At 41.3% G+C, this 27,509-nt stretch overlaps 1 protein-coding gene across 1 annotated transcript in view; it reads left to right on the plus strand.

Annotated features, from left to right (window-relative positions):
* The window catches only part of Ubac2 (UBA domain containing 2), a 161,496-nt gene that overhangs the window by 97,785 nt on the left and 36,202 nt on the right, over positions 1-27,509 (plus strand). The window contains exons 5-7 of the mRNA XM_003477525.5: positions 3,317-3,440; positions 7,179-7,226; positions 24,205-24,450. Coding sequence (XP_003477573.2) covers positions 3,317-3,440; positions 7,179-7,226; positions 24,205-24,450 — 418 coding nt within the window. The remainder of the gene's footprint in view (positions 1-3,316; positions 3,441-7,178; positions 7,227-24,204; positions 24,451-27,509) is intronic.

The raw sequence follows: 27,509 nt of genomic DNA on the forward strand, positions 1-27,509 counted from the left end.
CTAACAAAAATGCAGATTCACACTGTTGGGGAATTCTACAATTTGTTGAAAGGCCACATGGGTAGGATTTTGTGGCTTTTAATTTTGGAAATTGGTATTACTAAGTAAAATATGAGAGACTCAGCTAGTGTAAATAGTTGTTCTAGCAAACTTGATCCATCCAGGTTTCGGTAATTTAGTAGTCAAGTGTATAAAAAAGAGGTAACATTCTGCAGATACCGTTGTAGGTTTTTGTGAAGTAATTTCATGAGTTCACAAACCTTCATTTTATTGTTGAAAGCAGGGTTTCTTCAACTGTGCCTGTATTATAAAACTGGAGTTGCTGTCTTTTTCCGTATGAGAGCAAAGATGACATGTGTGATCTTAACCAAAAGTCTCCAGTATTTATTTGTTGCCTGCAGATATGAGCACATAGCAAGCACTCAATATCTAACAGTGATGTTAGAAATGAAGGAATGCTTTATAATCTTATTTTCTCTTTTTTGTACTTTTTAACCTCATATGCTTAAGGCTTCCAGAAGTTTCTATTTACAGTATACAAAAGGTCAAACTGAATTGTTGTGGGCATATAAAGAACAGATGTTTCTGTGAAATAAGGAAAAGAGAAAAACTGGTCAGTGACTAATTGCATTTTGGTATTTTGTGAAGTATATGTGTATAGAAATAGCAACAGAAATTTTCTACAAAACAACCTGTATAATTCTGGTCTAAAATGTGTGCTTTTGTATTATGCGTATATGTGGTCTAGTGTTGAGTCATTCAAAAATATACACTGGTTAATAACGTTTAAGGGATTTTTAAACTTCTCCTATTGATGTATAAGATGTAAACTGTGGTTGTTAAAATTCCTGTCAGTATTTTTTTTGGGGGGGTTTATGTTGAAACATAACCTCAAACAAGAACACTGCTTCAGGTTATTTCAGTATAGCATCGCTAGTTATCCCTTATTGCTGAATGTAAACAGAAGGCCTTCTATGAATGAGTCCCTCAGGGGACATGTTCTTTGAGGAGAGCCCACTGCAGTTGGCTGATCAAAGTATGGTTCTGTTACTTCTAGGTGATCACCAAGTCATATTTTAAGTATGTATATGAGATTATCTGTTTTAATCCAATGTAAAATAATAAAGCAAGAAAAGGGAATTTTGTTTAAATAAAAGTTACATTCTGCTATAGGCTTCTATTGTTTAAAAGGAAAATTGTTCTGCAACTGTTTACTGGGCACCTGGTTAGTGCCAAGCTCATTTCTAGACAGTAAGGATAAGGCAGTGACCAGGGTGGACCAAAATCCCTTGCTGTGGAGCTCGCATCCTGGCTGTGGAAGTAGATAATGTGGAAATGAATCACGCAGGAGATGGGAAAGTCACAGATGCCCTGGGGAAAGGTGGTCAATAGAGTGCAGAGTGGGGTGTGTGTGTGTGTGTGTGTGTGTGTGTGTGTGTGTGTATGTGAGTGTGTGTGCAAGTAATTTCATGAGTTCACAAACCTTCATTTTATTGGTGTGTGTGTGTGTGTGTGTGTGTGTGTGTGTGTGTGTGAATGCGTGTTGGTCAGCCAGGGCTGCTCTGAGTAGTAGGGTGTATGGGGCTGGAGAACATGCACCTTGTAGTCTTGGTGGTGACATTGGCCTTCATTACGAGGTGAAGAGTCATTGGAACATTTTAAGCCCAAGAATGCCTTAACTTGTACTTTTCAAGAAAGCATTGTGTTTTAACCAACTATGTTTGAGTTTAGATTCACAAAACCAGTTCTTCTGTGAGAAAGTGCTTTAGTTTTTTTAATCCAGCAGGCCCTGAGTGTGGATTATGAGTAGGAATCGGCATTGGGCATCAGGGAATGCAAAGCTCTGTAAACTACCGTGCCTTCTCGCAGCATTAATAATCTAGTGGGAGATTTTTGAAGTCCCTACATAGCTCACTAAAATGCAGGGCAAGAATAAGAATTACTTTATTTCCCCAAGTGTAACGAGTTCTGAAGCAGTGCCTAGCCCAAGGCAGACGCAGAGGGAGCAGCAGGACTCTGCCCCCCGCCAGCTTTCCCCTGTTCCCCCATTGGAGGAGAGTGGCAGCACACACGACCACTGCTCATCAGTGCCCAGGCCACTGCCGGGGGCCCCCACTTCTCCGGGCCTGCAGCCCGGAGCCCCACACAGATCCATGTTCCCAGTCTGAAGGCAGTGTCAGCTGCCTGGTTTTTCCTCTCCGCACTTGCTTGTCCATACTGGTCCATACTGCTTTATGGCTTCCACTTACCGTGTGTGTGTGTGTGTGTGTGTGTGTGTGTGTGTGTGTGTGTGTGGTCACATGTACACGCATCCAGTTGTGAGGTGGAGGAGAGCAGGAGCACACTGTGTGGTATATGTGTGTGTGATAAGGCAGATGGGGAGGAAGATGGCTGTGGGAGTGGGATAAGGGAGGTGCAGGTCTTCTCTATTTCATGGTGGTCTTTGAACTCCATTTTGGACCCTGAAGCCTGTGAGAGAAGTGGTGGTAAGCGGTTGAGTGATAGGACCAGATGCCTGTCTTCTGGCACAGGGCCTGGAGCCTAGCAGGGAAGACCTCCTGTTTGGAGAAAAGTAATGTTAACTGTGTTGGGAGGTGGATTGGAGAGGAGCATCACAGGACACTTGTGACTTGTGAATACTTCAAGTTCATGATATCAAATTAAGGTTCAAGGCAGGGTGCGGGACAGGCCGCAGTGTTAGGACTGGCGCCGTTTTCCTAGTTGAAACCATTGAAGGTGTTGAGCTTGTTTAGGATGAAACTAGAGCAAAGAGAAAAGGCTGTCATGGAGCCCTGGAGAGTTGGGGTGTGGGGAGAAGTCCCTGGGAACCAGCAGGACACACAGTGAGGACATAGGGTGAGAATATAGGAGGAAGGTATTGGAGCAAGGGAAGGTGAGGAGACCACCACTGTGACCAAGGTGAGGCTTTTTGGCTTCGACCCTGAACAAGCCTAATGTTTGTTGCTTTTGGTTTGTCTGCTTCCCCTTCATTAGATTTTAAATCGTTCATGGAAGAAAACATAGCACACATCTTAAATTTTCTCACAGTGCCTCACAGTTAGTTAGTAGAAGCTGAACCACTTCTGTGCAGTGGTTTTGAGAGTGAAAGGGTAGGCTGATTAGACTTTCTGTAAAGAGTTACATGCAATTCCAGATTATACTGCAAAGGATGCATGTGTGGAAACAACTTGTGTATCATAGACTTGTGCTTTCAGACTGAACAGATGATGAGCAGTGTTACTGCCATGTCCGTGTACCGTCGGTGTTCGGAATTCAACCTTATGCGATAGTGATTTTTCTCTATTTGTTTGCATAGCTTGGCACCTGTGTTTGCTCTGTTTGTACCATTTTACTGCTCCATACCGAGAGTCCAAGTGGCACAGATTCTGGGCCCGTTGTCCATCACAAACAAGACATTGATTTATATATTGGGACTACAGGTACAGTATGCATTTTATGTTCACTTTTCTTTAAGCTGCTCTTTTTTTTTTTTTTTTTTTTTTTTTTTCTGTTTTGGTCTTTTTTTCTTATTTGATCTCCTTGAAAACAATGCTTTTTCCCATAAGTTTGGCTTCATGATCTATATCAAATGTTCAGAGGAAGTGTTACAGAACAAGAACATCAAGGTGTAGAAGGTACTAGAATACTTTCATAGCCTTTAGAAATCTGATAAGCACTTTCACTGTAATTCATATCAGTGGAAAATATTTTCACTTAATTGTACGATTGCATGTAAAGACTTTTAAATATTGTAGACTGAAGTAGAAACATGAAGACAATGAAAAGTGAAAAATTAACTTAGTGAATACAGTGTCAAAATTAACTTACTGAATACAACGTCACAAATAAAGCTGGAAGAAGAAACCCGAAATGCTGTATTACTCTGAATTTTGGGGCTTTTCTGAAGCACTGTCAACTTTATTGCTTCTGTGTTTGCGCAGACATGATGGTAATGTTACCATTGCTAAATGGTCAGCCATGAAGACCATTAGGCCAGTCCTCCCTTCCTGTTTTAAAACCTGAACTTAGAAGTTTATTCCCCCCTCATTTGGTGAGTATTGATTGCTCCCTGATGAGTTCCAGGCCCTGAGCTAGATAGATACACGCCCGTTTTTCAGTTCCTCTCTCTGTATCTTTTGTCATTTTTCCTCCACAGTTGCTAAGGTAAAGCTGTATTCCACAGTTTCTGTGGTACCATGTGTAGCTTGGCCTTTTGATCCACTGACTAATGCTGAGCACATTCCTGATCCCACACATAGTGAGCCGGATGCCGGCGTCCCTTGAAGATGCCCTCCTCCCTCCCCTTTTACCCTTTAGCATTTCCTCTAATTTCAGAAGTTGCTGTCATCCTTATCAATGGCTCATCTGGGGTGGCTGTTTCCTTACCACTTTTACAACCGTTTCTCATGAAATAGGTTTATTCTTCACCTTTCAACACATGTGCTTTTTGTTCCCCTCCAACCAACCCGGTATTCCTATAACCAAGTATTTCATTTGGTGCTTTATTCTTCTAGCTAGGATTTGCTGTAGCAAGCTTTTCATCTTTTGTTTTGCTACGCTCTTGAGACAGGTCCTCTGGGATGGTGGAGGAGCACCTGGACCTGATGCCAGAAGCCCAACCTTCTAGGTGCAGTGTGACTCCTACGGGCTCAGAGACTTAGGTCCAGTGCTGGTTCTTTGGTGGCCTCACTGGCTGTGAGAGCTGGGCTAAGTCCTTGAACCCCTCTAAGCATCAGGTGTGCTATACCATTCCTTTCAGCTTTAAATCAAAAGGATGGAAAGCATTGTTTTCTCCATTATGGGTATTCAGTGTGGCACATGGAGTCTTTGGGCCCCTATGGACTTTGGCTTAACGACCTGGTTTCTTACTTGCCTTGTCTCTTTTTTGAGCCTCTATTTCCTCACCAGTGGAGATGTAATGTCCACGTTACAGGGTTATTTTAAGGTTTAAAAATCATAGTATAGGATGTTTAGTGTACTCTGCAGAGATATGAAAAGCTAAGTCCATTGGTTCTCATTACTAATCAGTTATTTCTGTACCTGCCCCTAGTAATTTTTCCAGGATTGTAAATATATTACTTTGAGGGGAGTTTTGTAGGTGGGGAACAAAATCAGTAACATATTTCATCTCTTACAGAAAGGGGGCTCTGGTTAGATAAAGGGGAGCTTCATTTACTTCATTTACAGAATACTTCATTCTGCAGTATTACATGGCCCACAGTGAAAGTACCCTCCTAGCCCTGCCAAAGACAGAATGTAGACAAACTACAGATGCATTTATCAAAATGATAGAATTTTCAAAAATTGTCCAACACTTCCAGTAGCTTTGTGAGTTAGAAGTCAGTATCCAAAGGTAGAAGTGGGAGTGGCCTCTGGATCAACCCTAACCCTTGGCCTGAGTGGTGTCCAGGTTTCTTCTTGTCTCCTCAACATTTGTTTCCAACCTTCCCTGCCTGGAAGCAAGCGTGTCTGAAGTTCTATCCTCTCACTGCATCCTTTCTATGGGCTTCACTCATGTTCCCATTCCCTCCTCTCTTCCAGCCTCAGCTACTGGAAGAGAGGGACATTTGCTGGATGGATGGGTGGGTGGGTGGGTGGCTGGGTGGATGGATGGTTGGGTGGATGAATTTAATCCTTACCAGAAGAGCCAAAATGCTTGTCACAGAACCTGTGCACATCAAATGGCTTGGGAGCTGGTCCTGTAGTGCCCTATGCTGGGGGCTCTGGAGCATGTGTGAGATATGACACCTGTCCTTGAGTCCTAGCAGTGATGACCACTCACACCCTGTCAGAACACAAGCAGACACAGTTGGCACCACCCATGCAGTAGTGTGAGGGCCTCAAAGTCCAAAGGAAATCTGCTTGTGCTGAGAGAAAGATTGGCCCCCCTTGTATGTGAGGCAAAGCAGAGTGGTAAACAAGAATTCACAGAACTTTCCCTGTGAGTGCTGAGCTCAGTATGTGAGAGGCTCACAAGCAGTACCTGCCTTTAGAAGGTGATAGCTGGTTCATTATTCCTATTTTCAGAACTACAGCAGCACATCTGTCTGATGCTTCTCATTCTGTTATTATCATGGCCCACACTCAGAACCAGGGCCAGGGGTACCTGGGGAGCGGCAGCCAGAGCTGCTGGCCAGCTGAGCCAGCGCCCAGCAGAGCCCACCAGGAGCTGCGCCTGTGTGCCTGCTCCCTGCCTTCCTGGCGGTCTGTTTTCCACCTTCCTGGGGATGTGTTTAGAAGTCTGAGGCTGCATCCAGTGTTGTGTCCCCAACAGCAACCAGCCTGGTGGCCCACTTGAGCAGCCCGTGCTTTCTCCACGATGATACCCTGGAAGTCCACACTCAACTGTGAATACCAGGCACAGGCATTTCTTCCACACAGGGACACTGGGTTGTCTTAGGAATTTTTTTTTTTTTTTTAACCCCAAGCACAACCCTGATAGGACTGATTTGAAAAACAAAGGGAGAGCTTTCATGTAATATAATTACTGTTGCCATTGCCATTAACTTTTATTAGTAGTTTACTCTTTCTGGGAGAACCAGAATGAAGCCGTCTACAGATACAGCATGGACCTGTATTTTGGAAAAAGTCTTCCTGTCAGAATTTAGAGAAGCAGTAATAAGAAATTAACATTTATAGTGCAGACCTATCTCAGCTCTTGGGAGGCTGAGGCAGGAGGGTTGCCACATGTTCCAGGCCAGTTGGGTTCCACAGTGAATTCAAGAGCAGCCTAAACTACATAGTGAGACCCTGTTTTATGAAACAAAAAAAGAAATTAAAATGAAATTTATATATCTAGCTCTATGGGGTTAGATGGGGTGATGAATACATGTTTTTTATGTTAATCTAATGATTTCCTTAATTTGTAGTAGTATTTTATGTTACTTAAATCATTGTAAATAAAAATGTACTTTAATTTTACTTATTTTTCTTTTCCTATGTGTGGGCCAGTTTTAACCAATATGTTTTCAATTAAACAAAGTCTAAGATGTGGACAAAAAAATTGTGTATTACTTTTTTTTAGGTAGCAATTGATGTTGATTAATTTGCTATTTGCTTATATGTTGCATGTAATGAATACTTAATATAAGTGGTCAAATTATAGTTGTATAAAAATAAATACGCTGTGACTGGCAGTTGAATTTCATTTTTAGTTGCCTTTTTTTTTTCTTTTATAGCTTTTCACCTCTGGTTCCTACATCTGGATTGTAGCCATAAGTGGACTTGTAAGTGTGATTTTCCCCACCCTGCGGTTCCCTCTTTCTCCTGGAAAAACATTAGGAAAATGTCATGCTTCTACTGTGGGTCCTCCCTGTCTCTGCTGTCTGAGCTTGTCAGGTCTGACTCAGTTGCTCCTTGGGTGATTAAAAAGGGCCAGTCACATGGAAAATCAAGAAAAGGGGCCTCCTTTGTCTCATTTGCAAAATAACTGTGATGAACATTGTAGCTGAGTTTTTGTCAGAGTTATTAAATTACATTTGTAGCCTAATTCATAATGAGACACACACAAAAGGCAGAGAATGAAGAAGCTGGGTTCACAAAGAGTAAAGAGAAAAGACGCTCTCAAGGGAGGGAAGAAAATGAGGCTGGCTGGAAAGTGGGCTGGGTGGGCACGAACTGAAGTCTCATCTGGTCTCGGGAGCAGGAAGAAGGGAGGGAAGGGACCAAAGGACTCAGTCCTTCTGACGAGTGCTAGAGTTTCCTGCTCTCTGCCATGCACACACTGCTTTATTATATTTTAGTAATAAGCATTTGCCTTTAGGAGATATTTTACCAGAACGTGAAGTTGAGTTTTATGCTTCGTAAATTGAATATGAACTTCCAAATTCATTTAAGTAAATTAATAGTATGTATGGAATATAGTTTAGTTATTCTTGGAAACAGCTAAGAAAATTACCAAATGAGTTTATAGAAATATGTGTATTATCAAAGGGCAAAGACTTGGAGACAGCTACGTCCCATGGCAGACCTTTGAAATAAGTCCCCAATATGCATCACTGATTCCGCGTGAGTGACCACTGTTTTGGGCCATCGTGGCACTCTGTAAGCCTGCTCATCTCTCTTCCTTTAATCTCTCTCATGACTTTTCTGTGTGTGTTCTTTTCATCAAAACTCAATCATCCATTCATTCCCTTCAGTTGCTATGCGTCCAGCCTCAGTTCAGGGGATCAAAGTCGTTTCATTTCTTCCTGAGTATTTTCTCATTTGCCTGGGACTATGGAGCAGAGCTCCATGGTGAGGCCTTCAGAGCACCTGAACACTAGCTCCCAGAACTCATGGTGGCTTCAGGACATCCTGAGATTAGTCTCTTGGCCAGGGCACAGCTGCCAGGTTTCCAGAATCTGAGCTCATCACCCCTTGAACTGTCAGCCCCACTCCAGTGACAGAGCTGCAGGGCAGCCAGTCGGGGGGCTCTTGCTTTGCTGAGGAGAGATCCATGAAGAGGCGCTGTTTCTTGCATGGTGCATCAGATCTTAAAGGTGATGGATTTTAGTCCTTTTTTGGATATTTTCCTAAAATATTCAAGACTTTGCGATCTACTTTTTTGTTTCCTGTTTCATTTTGTTAGTTTACTATTAACGTTTACTGTCAATATCCATTCCACTCATTATGCGATTCAGTTGTTTCAGAATGTTGCATTTTGTTTCCTTACTCTGTTTTCAGAATCCTGACTTTAAATTAAATGGTTGCTGTCACCACAGAAAGTTTTATTTTGTGGCATTCAGTAGTAAGAACTGAGTTTGCATTTTTCATATCTTTGTAGTCTTTTTAGAATCCAAAATATGCATGTTGCTATCATAGTCAGTTCTAGGACACATCTTTGACAGTTAGCAAGGTGCTTGTCTTGACTTTTTAAAAGAAATCAGATTAACCATTTTTTTTTAAACTGGAGATTAGACCTGGGCGCTTTGCACTGAGCTCCAGCCCCAAGCCTTTTTCATTTTAAGATGGGTCTTGTCCAGTTACACAGGCTGGGATTGAACCAGCAATCCTGCCTCCGCCTCCCAGAGTCCTGAGCTCACAGGCATATACCACCACACTTGGCTTGACAAGGAACTTTTTAACAGAAAAGCCCCTCATTTCAGAAGAGCAAATAAAATTGCAGTGTTTGGAATGTAATTCCAAAATAACTTAACATTTAAAAGACTCCTCGTGAAAATAAACATCTCTGAGCCAATGGAATTGTCACCTTTTGTATTAATTGAGTCAGGCCAAAATTCTTGACCTCTTACTATGATCAAAAGTCTGACAGATCTTCATATTAACCTTGTTCTTTATTGTGGTCTACCATAATTAAATGATACTAACCACATTTATTTAAAATAATTGAGGTAAACAAACAGTAAGTAAATGATAGTTATATGAATCACAGCCAGTTTTCCTTCCTGCTTACCATAAATGTTGGTGCTTATTTTTAACTTAATGAATATTTCCTTCTCTTGTGTAGGAAATCTATATTTTGTTGTGAAATATTTCACACAGTGTGATACACTTCGGTGATTGTAGTGATTGTAAATCATTGCTCCTGAGTGCCCACTTTACATGGCACTGACTGTGCACCCCAAGTCTGAGAGTTGCTGAGCCGCAGTTTGCTGTTTCAGATGTCTCTTGCTCAATGTGACTTCTCCTCTTCCCATGTAGACTAACCAACTTCCCTTTTTTCTTTTTTCTTTTGGTTTTAAGCTAAATAAAATAGGAAAGTGAGGTTCACACTTCCAAAAAGAGATGCAGAGATGGCATTCGCGGTGTGGGGAGAATATTACAAAACGTGTGGGTGAAATGTCAGCTTTCAGCGTTGAAACCAATAGTCCACCTAAAATACTGTGTGCATTAAGGAAGTCACTTTATTTCACTGTGGTAACAAATGTATTTTCTAATAAGAGCTTTTTAAAAGGAGATATTTATATAAAACATAAGTCATTTTGTGATCTGCTGTCATAGCAACCAAAAAATTTATTCATGCTTTTTTTTTTTTTTATTGGTACCAGGGATGGAACTCACGACTGCCTGCTTGCAAGGCAGGCGCTTATGCTGCTGAGCTAAATCCCCAGCCCCCATTCATGCTTTTTTGGAGAGCTGCTAAATTTGCATTATTTTATTCATTTAGTTATTGTTTGGTTTTCTTGGGTTTGGTTAGTCTTTATCTCATTCTTGCATGATTATAGGTATTTGAGTACATGAAAGTGTCCCAGGGGTTTCAAATAGAGCATGATAAAATACATGGGAAGGGTTCTATTTCCCCTGCTAGTACCTCACTTTCGGTCTTCAGTGATGTCACAGAAAAGAACAAGGACTGAACTGTTTCCCTGGGCTGAGGGAAGGCAGATCTTAGCTTATCAGGAACAGTAGGAAGTTAGTTTGCTAAAGATGCTGTCATTCTGTGACGCCCTGGAGATTTCACCTGCTACCCAGGAAGGACGGGGACATTCAGTTGAACTCTGTGGTTACTTTGAGGCTATTTAACAGTTCTGATTTTTAATACCAACATTTAATATTTTAAATATGCAGTTTTCATGAAAGACTGCAAAACTGTGATTGGCAAGCTTGGCTACCGTAGCCAAATGAAGTATTTCAGAGCTCCAAAATGTTTAGTAAGTGCCTGCTCCCATCATTAGCTACTACCATTATGTTCAGCTGTTTTTCTATGTGTCTTCTGTAGAAGTCTTGCAAAAATTGAGGCGGCTCTTTAGGTATTCATAATTCTGCTAGTCTTTTTTTACACATTAAGACTTTTATTTCTTTTGAAGTGTTACTTACTTACTGAACTTTGCTCAAAGTATTTGTGATTCTGCTGAGAGCCGTGGAGCTTCTCTGTCCCAGCACTTGTTGATTTTCTTGTTTTATAAATCACGGCAATGAGTCATAACCCCTGGGATGTACCCTGATCTGATGCTGGCATGATTAAAATAGAAAGGCCTGATTTTGCCAATTTTCTTCTTTTACAGTTCAGGTATTTATCACTATTGTGTCTTCTTCCAGGCTATTTAGGACAGATCACCAACTCAGACTCTAGGGTCCTTCACTTTACCACGTCCCTGTGCTGTGCCCATTGTGTGTCTGTGTCACTTGTTCTGTACAAGGCACCACACTTTTATCATGTGATCAAGTAACCTCAGTGTGAAAGAAAAAACTATCTCCTGCCAAATAGTAAGATTAGTAATATAGATTTGCAGAAGATTATTTAGAACTTTGAATGTGGTTTGAGTTTGGATTGTTTTCTTTAGGCAGCAGAGTTCTGTAAGGCTTTTCAAACAAATGAGCTTCAGATGGTGCGAGATTATCGAGTCTTACTGGGTTATAAATGATAGAGAAAAAGGAAGGTGAACTACTGGGAGGAGCTGAGATGGGTCACCTGTGGGCCATGATTTGTCTTTGTCTCTTCTTGCCACAGTAGTTTTAAGGACAAAAAATAAGACATTGCCTTGTAATAACTGAAAAAATAGAAATAGTACAGTTGCTATGGTGATGTCTTTCTTTGGAGCAAGTTTTGAGTCCCTGATAGGCTTTCTGGGTGATGATAATGGAGTCCCAGTCTGCCTCCTGCTTGTGTGTGTCTTTCTCTTCTCTTTATGCTTCCTGTCTACTGTGTATCCTTTCTTTCCCTCAGATTTCTCCTCCAGATTGCTCACATCGGGGTATAGGGTGCCTGGTTAGCTTATCTGACCATCAAGGACATCAGGAAATTACAGTTTGGGTAATTCTACAGCAGTTCATTGAAGTGAATGCAGGGACTGCAAGAACAGCCAAGACTAGCTAAAGCTGTCAGCTTGGCTGGACTTGGGAAGGATCCCAGGCAGAAGTGGACCACTACCAGTATCCCCTTAGGAAATGCCCAGCCTGAGAATGTTCTTTCACCCTCTTATAACTAAAATAATTCCAATCCCAGCACTGAGTCGCATGCTGTTGGTTGTGTGCAACACACACACATGCACACACACACTGATGTGACTCATTCATACTTCCCTCCCTGCCTTTCTGCTCCCTGTTCCTCTCTCCTGACCTCAGGAGGCCCTGCCACACTCTGCCTCGTAGGGCAGTTGCGAGGCTATACAGGGCTGACAGCCAATGTCTTCCTAGACCGGTATGATACAGAGAGGCTGTGACTCAAATGAGTTTTAAATACTCAGTGCAAAATAAAGGAAATTATGCTAATGTCTTGATAAAGCTAACAGAAGTGATTTATTAAACATGGCTACTTTAGCTTTTACCCACGGCCAAAGCCTAACCTCCTCCTGAAGCCTTTCCAGATTTGCCTTTCGTGCATAGCACTGTGACTCCTGAGTGTCATGCACTCCAACAGCCCTGGATGTTTTGCTCTTCCTAGGCATTCTTATCCTCTGTCAGGATTCTGTGCTGTGGTGCAATGACTTTTTTTTTAACCAAGTACATATTCTCGTTGGTTCAAGCATATGCGTTTAAAATATTTTCAGCCAGGCCTGCCTTTAATCTCAGTATGCAGGAGAATAAAACAAGAGGATCACTATTAATTCAAGACCAACCAGGGACACATAGTGAGTTCAAGACCAATCTGAGTTACAAAGACAGACCCTGTCTCAAAAATGAATTAATAAATTCAGTCCCTCTCTACTTGGCTCATTCTTTTTTTTTTAAATCATTAGACTATCATATCTTTAATATTATTTTTTAAGTTTTGTATTTTTATTAGCACATAATGAATACAATGGTCCATGTATGGCACATCTCAGTTTGCTTTTTCCCCTTCCCCTCTACCCTTTTTTTTTTTCCAGCATCAGATCTATCATCAGCTTGATTATCAAGCTAATTATCATAAGTGCAGATTAACAGGCAGACTAACAGGCCTGCCTGACCCATTCTTTCAGCGCCTTTGCATGCCCTGTTGATGTCAGACTTTGTCCTGTGACTTATGTTAGCCACCTTACAGCAGCGTTGAGTCTTTATCCAACCAGCAGCTCTGAGGACCCTTGCATCTCTCCACGTTGCTGTGTTCCCTTGGCAGTGAGAAAACCCTGGACCAGAGACAGGCTGCTGCTGGAGGCCCCAGATTGAACCGCACACCTGCAACCAACACATAACATGAGCAAGAAATAAACATTTGGTATAAGCTACTGACATTTGGAATAATTTATTACCATAGTGTAAGCTAGCAGGAGCTAATAGAGGCCTTTTCTTTTCTTTCTTTTTTTTTTTGTCTTTTTCCTTTTTATCGGTACCAGGGATCGAACTCACGACTGCCTGCTTGCAAGGCAGGCACTTATGCTGCTGAGCTAAATCCCCAGCCCCATAGAGGCCTTTTCTAAGCACTTTATAAATGTTATCTTGATTAGTCCTCGCGCAAACCTGAGGAAGTAGGGACTGTCACCATTTTAGAATTGTATATAAAAAATGTGCGTGTGTTTATAATACAAATACTTAGCATGAGATCTACTCCCTTAACAAATTGTTGATAAAGGTCCAGTGTTGTATGTATATCTGCTGTCTAGAGATTGTTCATCTCCCTTACCTAAAACTTTATGCCTGTTGATTAGTAATTTTTCTCTTCTTCCTCCCAGTCCTTAGCAACACCACTCCACTCCCTGTCTCTGAATTTGAATTAGATATTTCATAGGAGTGGTGTACTATTTGTCTTTTGGTGAGTTGTCTTTTGGTGTTTTGCTTACTGTAAGGTCATCCCGGTTGATTTATGTCATTCCTGATTGTAGAGTTTCCTTTTTAAGGCTCAATAATGTTTCAGTGTATCCATATTCTACCATCTGTCAGTGGATACTTAGGTAGTTTCCCTATCTGGGCTGCAGTGAATGTAAGGCTACCTTTATCTCTTCAAGATCTGATTTCAGTCCTTTTGCATATAAACCAAGGAGCGCTCATACAGTAGTTCTGTTTAATTTTTTAGGACCCTCAACAGTTTCCCATAGCTGCCTTGATTGCATTTCCACCAGTAGTACCCACAGGCTTCCAGTTGTTACGCATCCTTACCAGTACTTCTCTTTTGTTGTTGTTGTTTTTAATTTGTAATAACCAGGTTTGAGATGATGTTCCTTTGTAGTTTTGATTTGCATTTCCTTGATGATAAGTAATGCTTTTTCCATGTATCTGTTGGCCAGGTATATATCTTGTTTGAAAATTGCCTGTTCACTTGGCCCATTTTTAAAGCCGATTATTTATTTACTATTAGGTTGTAGGAGAATCCTGTTTTTCAACTTAGGAATTACATGCTACCCTTTATTATTCCCAGTGCCTAGCATATTATCTGGTATTTCTGTAATTATCAAATGTCCCAAATTGATATCATCAAAAGAATACTTTCTGTGCTATAAAGCAGTGTGATACATGGTTGTTAGGTTGCCTCAGTGTATTTTGCATTACTGAGTTCTTGATGCATCCTCCATCGTGGTGGAGAACCCGGACATCCCACTTAGAGAAGGGGTCAGAGGTTCAGGCTGCACAACCGATGAGTGCGGTAGAGCTGAGGCCACGGCCAGGTGACCTGTTCCAGGTCTGGTGAGTCCAGTCCTCTCCACTGCATACCACACGGCTCTCATCCATGCCTGTTCCAATCATGGGGCACTTTTGCACACAGTGATTCCGTGATCATTCCTTAACCCCACTGCCAAAATGAGTCCTTTATCATCAAGGAGACAGAATAGTCTTGCCTATGAAGTTGTCAAGTATCCAGAACAGAGAAGGACATAATCAGCAACTTTGTGCAGCCCTCGTTATGAATTCTGTGTGCTGAGCAATCTGTCTTTCTCCCTGATATGAAAAGCCTCTCCTGTTTCCTGGCTCTGCCTTCTGCTTTAAGATTATTGAGACTTAACTGGTCCTCTGCTATGCTGTGTAAATATTGCGGTTCGAATCACACATCCAGCACACTCATTGTCTTGCATTGCTCACACTGTTGTGACCACAAATCTGAAGTAAAGATGGGCTATGGAGAATTTTAAGATAATTTAAAATATATTACACTGGCCTACTTACCCCAATAGTTACCAAAAATGGAAATAAAGAAGAGATTACCAAGAAACACCCCGACTGGGGTAGTAGAGATCACTGGTAGATAGCAGGTCAGTTACAGCAGAGAAGCGTTCCCACTGGGTCTTCCTTCACATTGTCCTCCTATCAAGTGGTAGAGCCTTGAATCAGTTTGATTGTATCTTAAAACTATTCGTTTGTCCAGCCTTTCTTCCTCTTTGGGGTGATTGTATTGATATTGCTTGTCTTTCTTGATAACCTCTGGGAAAGGCCTATGCTAAAATCAGTATATGCTATTTGGGATTTATTCATTATTTTTTTAAAAAACATAGCATATATACAAATGTCTTTGGATGTTAGTTTATATCAGAAGCTGGAACATGTTCAAGGCATCAGAGGTATTTTGCTATTAGTTACTTTATTCTGCAAAAATCTCACCTGTTTTTAAAAAAGCTAAAAGATGTATTTCTGTACACATCTAGATCTTTTATATCCTCACATTTACTTTTCTGAAAACTTTTTTCTTTTATTAAGGTGTTCCTTAAACACAAAAGAATTCATCAGTTCTCAAGTACACAGTTTCTCAATATAAAAAGCAGTCCTCTTACCCAGTAAGATTCTTCATGTCTGTTTGTTCTCTATCTCCACACCCAACTGCCAGACCCCAGTATGCATGGATCTTTGTGTCATTATAGTTTCAACTTTTCTAGAACTTTATGTATTTGGGATTGTATACTATGAAGACTTTTGTACTCTTCATTTTTCATTTAGCCTGATATTATTGCTTTTGGGGAATGGGTTCTATTTTGGTTTGGGTTGTTGTTAGAGACTGTGTTGTCCAGGCTGGCTTCTAATTCCTACATGCAAGTGGTCCTCCTGCCTCAGCGTCTTCAATGGGACTTCAGTTGCATGCTACCATGCCTACCTAATGTGATGTTTTTGAGACTCATCTGCTGTATTAATATTTCATTCCGTGTTACTATAAGTATCGATCTATGTTATGGACGTACCACAATTTATTTATCCATCCAGAATATTAATGAACATTTTTTCCAGGTTTAGGCTTTTATGAATAATGCTACTGTGAACATCTGTGTATAGACATATTTCCAGCTGTCTAGGAATTGTTTGGTCATATGGCAAATATGTATTTAACATTAAGAGGTTCTACCACATTATTTTATAAAATGACTATTTTACATTTCTACCATCAGTGCATGAGCGTTCCAATTGCTCCACATCTGTCTCTGAGTCAGCACTTGCGATAGTGAGCTATTCTAGCGTTAGCCATTTCAAAGGGATAAATAGTGATATTTTGTAGTTTTAATTTACATGTTTCTAGTGACTAGCAATAGAAGGATCTTTTCATGGGCTTAGAGATCACTTGCCTATCTTCTTTTGGGATGTATCTTTTCAATCTTTTGGGATGTCTTATTTTAAAAATTGAGTTGTCTTCTAACTGACTTTAAAAAATACTTCATGTATTGTGAGTGTAAGGCCTCTATTGTATGTGTTTTATAAAATTTTTATGTCAATCTGTGGCTTGCTTCTCTGTGTATCCATGTCTTTCAGAGACCAATACTTCAAAATCTTGATTAATTTGTTGTTACCAATTTTTTAAAGCTTGTGCCTTTGATGTAGTTAAGAAATGTTTGTTCGTTGTCACAAAGCTTTTCTCCTATAACTTATTAGTCTTTGCTATTATGCTAAGATCTGTGATATAGTTTGAATGGAAATCTTATGAGGTAAGACTTGAGATTCATTGTTTTGCATGCAGATGTCCAACTGTTCCATCATTATTTATTGAAAGACTCTTCTTCTTTTGCATTACTTTGGCACTTTGTGAAAATTCAGCAGACTGATGTAGCTCTATTTCTTGACTCTTTTCTATCCCTGTGATTTATTAGGAGTATGCTGACACACAGCCCATGTCAGTAGGCTTGATTACAATAGATGGATGAGTCTTGAAATCAGGCAACATAAGACCTCTAGTTTGGTTCCTTTTTAAAACTGGCATACATGTTTTAGGAACACTGACCTTTCCTATACTTTTTAAATCACTTATAACTTCTTCAAAAAACAGTTTTGCATTGGATTACATTGAAACTATAGATCAACTTGGGAAGAATTATCTGTGCTGGTTTTGAAATTTATCCACAAATTCTTTTACACTTTTAAAAAGCGTAGCTTATTTCTACTCCCTTAGAAAAATGGGCTACACTCAGTGATTCACTTGTAAAATGAGAGTATGGCAAAAATGACAGAATGTGTCTCCCAAAAGTGGATTTTGACATACACTGTGTTGCCTTCTCTTGGGGAAGGAAGCTGCCATAACATAGGGGTACTGAAACTGCCTTATGGTGTGTACTCCACATGGCCAAAAACTGTGCCTTCTTCAAACAATCAACAGCAACGTGCAAGGCGTTCTCTGAGCTATATTAGAAGCTTCTCTTTCAGCACCAGGCAAATCCTAAATGAGTACTGATAGGCTAACATTTTGACTACAGTCTCGAGAGAGACCACAAACCGTAATTACCCAATCAATCTACTTACAGATTCCTGCCCCACAAAAAAGAAAAATGTCAATAATAAATGCGTATCATTCGAAGCCAGAATTTTGAGTAATTTATTACATGGTAATCCATAGCCAATATAATTATTTTAACAGTGTAAAATATTCCATCCATGAACATAGTATGATTTAGTTTTTCTTTAGTTCTTTCTTTTGGAATTTTTAAGTTTTTAATGTTTAGACCTTGCCTATCTTTCATTAGGTATATCCCTTAGTAATTCTAGGTGGGGTTTTTTCTTTTGATGCTTCTAAAATGGAATTATTTTCATAGTTTTTCTCAAATTGTTTTTTTCTGGTATATAGAAATACTAGTTGATTTCTGTGAGTTGCTCCTGTTTTCTGCAGCTTTGCTTAGTTTATTATTTTTGGTAGCCTTCCTATGAATTCTTTACAGTTTTTTATATACGTAATACAAGTAACTTTTGTTTCTCTGCTTTACTTCTTCCTTTCTAATCTGTTCCTTTTGGTTTTTGTTTTGTTTTTTTTGTCTTACTGCACCAGGTAAGGCCCCTAGTAAGTGTCAAATAAAAATAGTAAGTGGATATCGTCCGGTTCCTGTCCTAGAATTGAAAGCAATGAGTTTTTAACCATTGAATTTATTTCTAAAAATTCAGAATCTTTCCAGTGCTTCACATTCACATTAAGTATATTTTTATTCCAATGTAAGGAGCAAATTTTAGCTTACGCCCATTTCCGCTTTAACTTTTAACTTAGTCTAGTGGTAAAATCCTTGGAATCTCAGTGTGGCCACTGCCAGCCCTGACAGCCTAACCAGTAAGCTGTTAACACACCTACTGGCGCAGCTTCTGAGAAAGTTCTTTGAAACAGACTTTTCTCTCTCTCTCTCTCTTTTTTTTGTCTTTCCTTAGTTTTTTTCTTTTTATTGCTTGGAATTTTATTCACATGGTTGAAGATTTTTTAATATGGAGTAAAAAATTCTATTGTACTGAAATTTTCTACCATTGAGATTTTTTAATATGAAGGAAAAATTCTATTGTATTGAGAGGGGAAAAAAACCTACTGTGCTGAGATTTTTCTACCATTGTTTGAGATTTTCTACTTTACACAGTTACCTAGCTCTCTAGATACATTGTTTTCCAAAAAGGAAAGCTTAGAGCAGCTTTTCCAAGACAATGCGTTAAAACAGACTGTGATTAGCCTCTTCCTGTCTCCATTCCAACTTAGTATCCTAAGAGTTGGAAAGGTGGCCAGCATTTTAAGTGAGTACCTCAAGTCTTTCATCCCTCTTCCTCCACATGAAAAGGAGGAGAGCTGTAGAAATAGTTTAGTCAAAGTCACATTTGCACTTATGTACAAGACAGCAAGACTCTTGTAATATGCATAGGATAATTCAGTTCCTTTGCATTTACTTAAGTGTGTTCTGTGTTCTAGTATGTTGCTCATTTTTGAGAATGTCCAAGTGCAGCGCAGAAGAATATGTATTCTGATGTTGTGGGGTGGAACACTGTGCAGACATCTACTAAGTCCTTTTATTCAGAAGTTTGGTTCAGTTCTAATATTTCATTATTGATTTTTTTGTCTAGTTGATGTGTCTGTGTGACAGTGGGTTTTGAGTTCCCCCCTTACAGTTGTATTAGTGCTTTTTTGAGTTTTCGTGTCTGTTAATATTTGTTTCTTATAGTTGAGTATGTCAGTATTTGGTGAGCATGTATTTATGATGGTTATTGCTTTCTCTTGCATTGTTCCCTTTAAAAGGATGTAGTGACTTTCTTTGTCTCATGTAATTTGTCTTGGCTTGAAATCTACTTTCTGTAAGCAGAGTAGTTACCCCTGCTTTGCTCAGGTTCCTGTAGCATGGAATATTGTTTTCCATCCTCTGATTTTCAATCCATGAATTTCTTTTTTAATTAAACGTGTTTCTTGTATGCAGCAAATTGTTGGATTTTGCTTCTCAATCCATTCTGCCAATCTATTTCTTTTGATTGGTGAATTGAGACCATTGAGATGGTTGTAAATGATATGTATTGACTTATCTTTGCCATGTTATTTTCCTATCATTGGCTTTCTTTTTTCCCCCTCTGTTTGTTTTCCTTGCCCGGTAGATTCATTCTGTTGTGGTTCATAGAGTTGCAATCCTTAGTATCTCTTTCTAGAATGTCCTTCAGAACATTTTGGAGTGCTGGTTTGGTGGTCATAAATTTCCTCAAGTGTTCTTTGTCATGGAGTATCTTATCTCTCCATCAATTTTGAAAGGTAGTTTTACAAGATATATCAATCTGTATTGGAGGTTTTCCTTTAGAGCTTGAAATACTTCAAGCTGTCCTCAATCTGAGGATTTGCATTGAGAGGTCTGCTGTGATTCTGATGGACTTTCCTTTACAAGTGATTTGTTTGTTTTCTCTAACAGTTTTTTTGGTGCTGGGGATCAAACCCATGACCTCTTGCTTGCCAGGCAAGTGCATATGCCACTGAGCTAACTCCCTAGCCCCTCTCTAACAGCTTTTAATATTCTGTTTTTGTGTTAAACTTCTGGAATCTTGTCTATTATATGCCTTGGTGTAGATTTCTATTCTTTTCTCTTTTTTTTTGATCATGAAGCAAGACTCTAGAATAACTACCAAAATGGGCTGGGGATTTAGCTCAGCAGCATAAGCACCTGCCTGGCAAGTGCGAGGTGGTAAGTTCAATCCTTGGTACCAAAAAAAAGAATAACTACCCAAAGCTGCATGTTTCTGTATGTTTTGAAAAAACAAGTCTTTTCAAAGTTAATCAGAAATGGCAGAAATAACTTTAGGCAAACCTAATTTGCATACATATTCCTTGGATGATAAAAAGTTTCTTTCTTTTCTTTTCTTTCTTTCTTTTGCATTTTGAATGCAGAAGGCAGCCTGGGAAATTATTGTGCTAATTAGAGCAAGGATTCTCCTGCTTTCCTCCTACTGTGTTCCAGTGTGTAGAACAGAGTCTGCTATGCAGCAGTGTCCAGTGAATACTTCTCAGGTGACTAAAGGAGGCCTCAGTTTGTCTGTTTTCCTTAGGCCTTTGTTGCACACAGTCTTATGCTGTTGCCCAGGTACAAGAGGACATTGATTCCCTTGGCTTGTTTCCGTCATGTGGAGACAGTGTCATCCTCCATGAAAGCAGCCCCCGTATCTGTCCAGTTGTCCCTTTAGAGGGTAAGTTTCTTGCAGGTAGGGTCAGTGGTTCACAGGGACTCCAGCGGTGCAGTATATCCACTGGGGTTTTGTTCAACCACTGTTGACTGAAGGAAGAGATCAGCACCTGGCTGTCGTTGCCAGGTCATGGTTTCACACCTTTGCCTGCTGTGGTTACAGGGGACAGTGGAGGTTGACCCTCCGCACTCAAGAATGTTTGCTTGTTTTCCACTTGGCGAGTTCTTTATTTGCCTGATGAGCATCACTTAGTTAATCCTGTTTAAAAAATAAAAGGAGTAATAGTCTGGAAAACTTGTATAGTGTACAGTTTTGTGCTTGTTTACTAGTGGTTTAAAATAAAATTATTTGTTTTCATTTGTTTTATTTTTTCCCCATTAGTCTTATGAGGGAATAGCTGTCACCATTGACATATGGGTACCCCTGCTTCTGGCCCAGAGCCATGACCTGGGTCTTTAGCCTGTCCTGTCAACAGGATGTGAGCCAGAAGGTTCTCTGGTAACTCGACCTCTGTGTCCTTTTTCCTAGGTAGTATTTTTGATTCCTGTCCCTGAGAGCTGTGGTTCCACCCCTTGTTGACCTTCGCAGACAGCCCGTTTGTTCCTTTTTGCTTTTATCTGGTCATCTCTTGCCTCCATCCTTATCTGTGGCAGCTCATGGTTCCTCTGATTAGTTCCCTTGCCCTGTTGACATAAAAATCCCGGTACACAGTTGGTTATGTTTTGTTTTGTGGCATTGGGGATTGAACGCAGCTCCTCGTCCAGGCATGGCAGGTGTCCCACCGCTGTGCTCATATTCCTGGCCATGGGCTATTTTTCAAGCAGTGTGCCATGGCCAGAGCCATGGACAGGTGACCTCTTTCCCCCACTGCTGCTCCTGCACATGTGGTCACTGTCTCCAAGCCTCACTTTAGTGTCTACCGCTTAGTGGACGGGAGTTTATCTGCTTACAGAAATAGCCAGCACCAGTGCAGTCTCCTATCCCTCCTTCTCTGTGCATTTGTTTTTAATTTAAACCTCAAATATTGCTCATAAATTTGAGGATTTGTATTTATATTCCAACAAAATACCATTATGATTTTATATTGAAATATATTGAATTTTTCTTAGTATGGTGAAAATTGGTATTTTAACAACTTTGCCTCTTTCCATTCATGGATAGTGGTATCAGTACTTATTAGTAGGGTTTTTTTAATTGCCTATGTATACTTTTGTAAGTTTTTCTCTTATCAAGGCTTCTGTAATCTTTTGTTTAATTCTAGTATCTTTTTGTGGCTATTATCTGCTAATGTTTTATTTGTTTGTTTGATTGTTTCTCCTTTCCAAGCAGTCTACATTTTGTCCTGGTTGCTTGTAAGGATTTCTTTTTGTCTTGCTACAGTGTGTTTAGAAGTAAGTTCTGTTTTAGCTCCCTTCTGGAGACTGGTGTTTTCAGTCTGAGGACTCACATTCCTCACTAGCTCTGGAAACCCTTGGCTGTCATTTCCTCCGTGGCAGCCCCACTCTGCCCCATGCTCCTTCTTCCTGTGGGCTTCCTAGGTGCCCCCTCCTCTGGCTCAGACCCTTCCTAGGTGCCCCCTCCTCTGGCTCAGACGCCCTGAAGCCTCCCTCCATGTCGCAGTGAGAGGAACAGGCTGATGACTCCGAGGCTGTGGGGAGAAGCGGGCTGCTTCCTTCCGCGCCCTCTGCAGCCCGTGGCTGTGATCCCTGAGCCTCTGCGCAGTTTGTATTTGCCCTTCCCGCCCACTAGTAGAGTACAGATGCCTCCGAGTTACACCAAGCGTGCAGTTTGTTTCTCTTTTCCTTCTTTTGTTGTTTTATAGAGGAGCAACACAGAAATTATTTGAAGCTAAAAGTCCTCCATTCTCCATTCTTCCATTTTTACCATCTGTCTTTTGAGCCTACAGCTGCCCCCATAATAAAGTCACAGGAGCCCTGTGTGCTGTGGGCATCTCTCCGCATCTTGACTGTCGCCTGTGTTAGACAGAACTGTTCCTCTGCAAACCGTGTTCGCTCTGCTTCACTGCTGCTAACCTCCTGGTTTCGCTCCTGTCCCTCCCATTCCCTGGCAGCCTCTCTCGGAGTTCTCCACGGGCATCTCTCCTCTGACCCTCCACACGGTGATCGTTGGCATACAGCTGGCTTCATTCTGCTGTCCTCTCTTCTGTGACACATCTTCCACCCCGTGTTGCCTTACCGATCTGTCGGCCTGGATGCCGTAGCGTATCCAGAGACTCGCACATCCTTCTCTCTGCCTAACTATCCCCTCAGATTTGTGTATCCAGCTGTCCACTTCGTAGTTCCATAAAGTGCCTGGTAGATTCTCCCAAGCCAGCTCCTCCATAGCACTGGCTGTTTCCCCAGCCACAGCCTTCTTAATTCTTCAGTTCCCCAGCACCCTGTCATCCTTAAGATCTTTGCTGAAGCATCACTTCCTCCAAGGGCTTCCCTTACAACCACACCTAGAGTGGGTTCCTGTTCCAGACTCCTTCATAAATCTTGTCTGAGATTGTTCTTTGCATTCACTTGTTAACTGTTTTTTCTCTGAATGGTGCAGTGTTACTTCTGTGGGCGTCTGGGCACTTTTATCTTCTGCCTGCAGTATCTGTAGTATAGGGGCTCATTAAATCCTTGCATGATTAGCTTAAATTATATTAATAAAACCTTACAATGCACGTTTCTCAGATTAGACAGAAAGTTGTTAAGTGCTTATTTGGTTTAAATAACTTCTTATCCTAAGAATTAAATTAAAGATTCTTATACCAAGACGTAGCTATGCTTATATTTACCTAGAAAACCATGGGGTGTCTTGAGATTCCTCCATCCATATAAATTTCTTTAAAGATGAAAACATTTGTAAAAAAATTATTGGCTACTATAATATTGATGAGGAATTATACATCTAAAAAACGCTGCACAGTACTTGAAAAACTGATTAAAACACTGTGAAGAAAATCCAAAGTTTTGGGTCATCTTTACTTTCTAATGAACACATTAGGTGGTGGGATGAATGACTGACCATCAGAGCAGGTTTCTGCTGCTGGCTCTGGTGCCCTCGGGCAGGGAGACAGCTGGAGTCAGTACAGTGTGGAATCATTTGGGTAATCAGATCTTTTAAGGCTTTAAGATGAAGACATTATTTTTTAAAATATTTTACCCATACTTTGTTAAATATCTGACATTTTGTCAACTGCTTATTTAATAAAAACAATTTTGTTTCCTTGTATAAATTAAATTTTTGGTGGTGTTACTGTGTAGTATTGTGTAACTTGGTCAGAAGTTTGTTTTTTTTTTTTTTTTTTTTTTTTGTCTTTTTCATTTTTTTCGGTACCGGGGATCAAGCTCACGACTGCCTGCTTGCGAGGCAGATACTTATGACGCTGAGCTAAATCTCTAGCCCCTTGGTCAGAGTTTTTGCTTGTCACCTAACGCTGCTAAAATTAAGAGAGATACCATCTGGGATGTTTTGTAGTTACTGGTTTCTCTGTTGAATGTACCCCTTAAATCTGTTGCATCTAAACAGTCCAGTTGGACTTTTTTCTTTTAGATTTCCGGTCTGTGCTATGACAGCAAGATGTTCCAAGTTCACCAGGTGCTCTGTGTCCCCACCTGGATGGCCCAGTTCTTCTCCTGGACACTCGAGCCCATCTTCTCCTCCTCGGAGCCCAGCAGTGAGGCCAGAGTCGGGATGGGTGCCACCGTGGACATCCAGAGGCAGCAGAGAATGGAGCAGCTCGACAGGCAGCTGATGCTCTCTCAGTTTGCACAGTCAAGGCGACAGAGACAGCAGCAGGTAACAGCCAACAGCGTCCAGGGAGGCCTGTAGAACTGGGTAGCTCTCCTGTGATGACAGGTGCGATTAGGGACTGCGTATCATTCCTGTGCTTTGTGATGTGGATTTGACACCTTTCCAGACAAAATGTAGGTCTCCGGTGGCGGCTGTTCTTGGTTTTTTTGAAAGGACAGAGACATAAATTGCTGCTGAACTATTGGTCAGACTGAACAGTCTTATTCCACTTATATTAGATAAGCATTATTTCTTAGAGAAGCACCAACCCAGTTGACAAGATAGGATATTTATCTATGTTTATAATCTTGTAAAAGCCACAGTGTCTTCCTGTTAAAATGCATATAAAGTGTGAAGCTTCATGATTTTTCTTTTTTGAAGTGAAGAGAATATGAAGGTAAGACAATTTTAAGAGCAGCCAATGAATAAATCAGATAAAAACCATGTTTTCTTAGCTTGTAATCAAGTATTGCATATTTATCTACAAATATCACACAGTGCAAACAGTGTGATAACACCTTTGTCTTTCAAGGGAGGCAAGGCAGAAGGGTTTCGATGCCTAGGCCAAAACCTCAGGCCTGATCCCCCTTGGATGCTTACCTGACCCAGCACATTGGGCTCTTTGTATCTTGCCTCTGTCTTCTGTACTCTCTGGGGTGCTGGTAGACATGATTGTCTCCTGCTGGCTCTGAATGGTGCAGTGTTACTTCTGTGAGCGTCTGGGCACTTTTATCTTCTGCCTGCAGTATCTGTAGTATAGGGGCTCATTAAATCCTTGCATGATTACCTTACATTGTATTAATAAAACCTTACAATGCACTTTTCTCAGATTAGACAGAAAGTTGTTAAGTGCTTATTTGGTTTAAATAACTTCTTATCCTAAGAATTAAATTAAAGATTCTTATACCAAGACGTAGCTATGCTTATATTTACCTAGAAAACCATGGGGTGTCTTGAGATTCCTCCATCCATATAAATTTCTTTAAAGATGAAAACATTTGTAAAAAAAATATTGGCTACTATAATATTGATGAGGATATTAGCTTGTAATCAAGTATTGCATATTTATCTACAAATATCACACAGTGCAAACAGTGTAATAACACCTTTGTCTTTCAAGGGAGGCAAGGCAGAATATAATATATTGGCACCCCTCCTGCCAATCTGGGGTGCAGAATATAAGTCTGCAGGTCTTGCAACAGCCAGGAGGTAGACAGTCAGGTCTGACATCTTTGAAGTCCTGTGGTGGGTGTGGGTAAATCCCAGAGTTTATTTCTGGGATAGGAGGAAAGGGCTGGGGTGGAGGGAGTGCTGCTGTCTGGAGATGTATTTGAAGTAACTCTAGAACATACCATAGAGAGCCATGAGTATCTAAGGGTAGAGAGTACACCTCTTCCCCTTGGAGGCTGAGCTGGCGGGGCAGATGATGAGAGCTCTTCAGAGGTGAGAACTGAAAGCAAGGAATTAGTTGAGTTTTGTAAAAAGAACTCTGTGCAAGGTGAAGGCAGGTTGTAGAGGAAGCCTTGTGTTTGCCAGGAGGAGACAAATCCTTCAGGGAAATGGGAAGAATGAAAAGACAGTGGGATCAGGGAACCAGAAGGTCTCTCTACTCAGATTCTTGTCTTCCTGTCTCCTCCGTGTAGCATTTCTTCCCCCAGATACGGGACAAAAGCTCTGGGGAATGAGTCACCAAAGGGGCAAGGAGAAAGTGACCTTCCTGGGCTTGATGGCTTGCTTTGTGAGAAAGTGGTCTGTGACCTGTCAGGGGAAGAGCAGTACAGAGGAGGAGACACCAGAGGCCAGATGGTGGGCGATCAGAGACCTTACTCCTGAGCCCTTCCGGTGTCCTTCAGTTCAGCATCCCCTCGAGCAAAGCTCCCTATTTTGCAGTATTGTGTTCTGAGCTCCAACGCTGCCCTTCTGAGGCCCCTAGTCCTGTTGGATTGGGGCCCACCTCAGGACCCCTTGTAATCTTAATTACCTCCCTTATTTGAAATACAATCACGTTGCAGAGTAGGCTTCACTACAGGCACATGGGTGGGGATCACGATTCAGTGTGTCCACAGCTCTCCAGGGTAAAAGGGTCAGTAGTCTACTTGGTGAGGAGTGGCTGTGTGCCCTGTTTGAGAATGAGGGGCAGATAGGGCTCAGTTGATGGCTGGCTGAATATGTCACACTGACAATAGCTTTGTGAGTGGCCCACAGATAGCCTCCTTCCCAGCCACCATGGCCATTCAGTCTGTGTGTCCACCCTGGAGGGACCTGTGATGGAGCTGCAGCCACTCTGCCTGCCTCTAGTTCGGTGCCTTTTCTGTGATGCATGTCCATGGTATGTACTAGCCTGTAAAACAAATTACTACTGTGTTCCTTTAGCTGTGTCCACTTGCCACCTCTTCCTGGGTTTCCTTGTCCCCTCCTTCCCGGTACCTGACTGGCCAAACAAGTTGTTGACCACACCCAGCAAGTCCACATGCTATGTCTTACTACTTCTCTTGATGCACCAAGCAGATGACTGAGTACAGTACCCAGCTGTGCCCCCGGCAGATTTTATTTTCTCTATCGCTGTCTTCCACTGGTTCCCCCAGATGGAGCCGCAGTGCATCCAGAATCCCTTTCCGCTGATGCGCCCACGCACTAGATTTGACGTTTGTGTTCTGTCAGTTGGTCGTCAGGAATCCACCGACTGTGGCAGCAGACATGAGCTGGGGAGAGGGTTCTGGTACAGCAGAGGAGGGTAGCATGGTGTTTGGCACAGATGCCTGTGTCCTCTGGCCCTGCCTGTGCTGGTCCAGTTTCCCATCTCCATCTCGTGGTGGATTTCTTCTGGGCCCAGCAAACTCGCTGCCTTGGTGAGTCCCTGCTGCAGCCACAGGTGCACCTGGCCCTTGCACAGGCACTGTAGCAGCTTTCAGCAGGAACACAGTAGAGGCACAGCCTGCCCTTGGACAGGTTCCTCCCGTGACTGGCTGTAAATGCACTCCAAGATCTTTGCTGACAGGAGACCACAGGATCACCTGGAACCAGCCCCAGCTCAGCACATGACCCACTATAGCTCCTGTCTGCGC

This window comes from Cavia porcellus, unplaced genomic scaffold (assembly GCF_034190915.1).
Source record: "Cavia porcellus strain 051 isolate PalLab524CR breed Dunkin Hartley unplaced genomic scaffold, mCavPor4.1 scaffold_4, whole genome shotgun sequence".
Taxonomy (NCBI): Eukaryota; Metazoa; Chordata; class Mammalia; order Rodentia; family Caviidae; genus Cavia; species Cavia porcellus.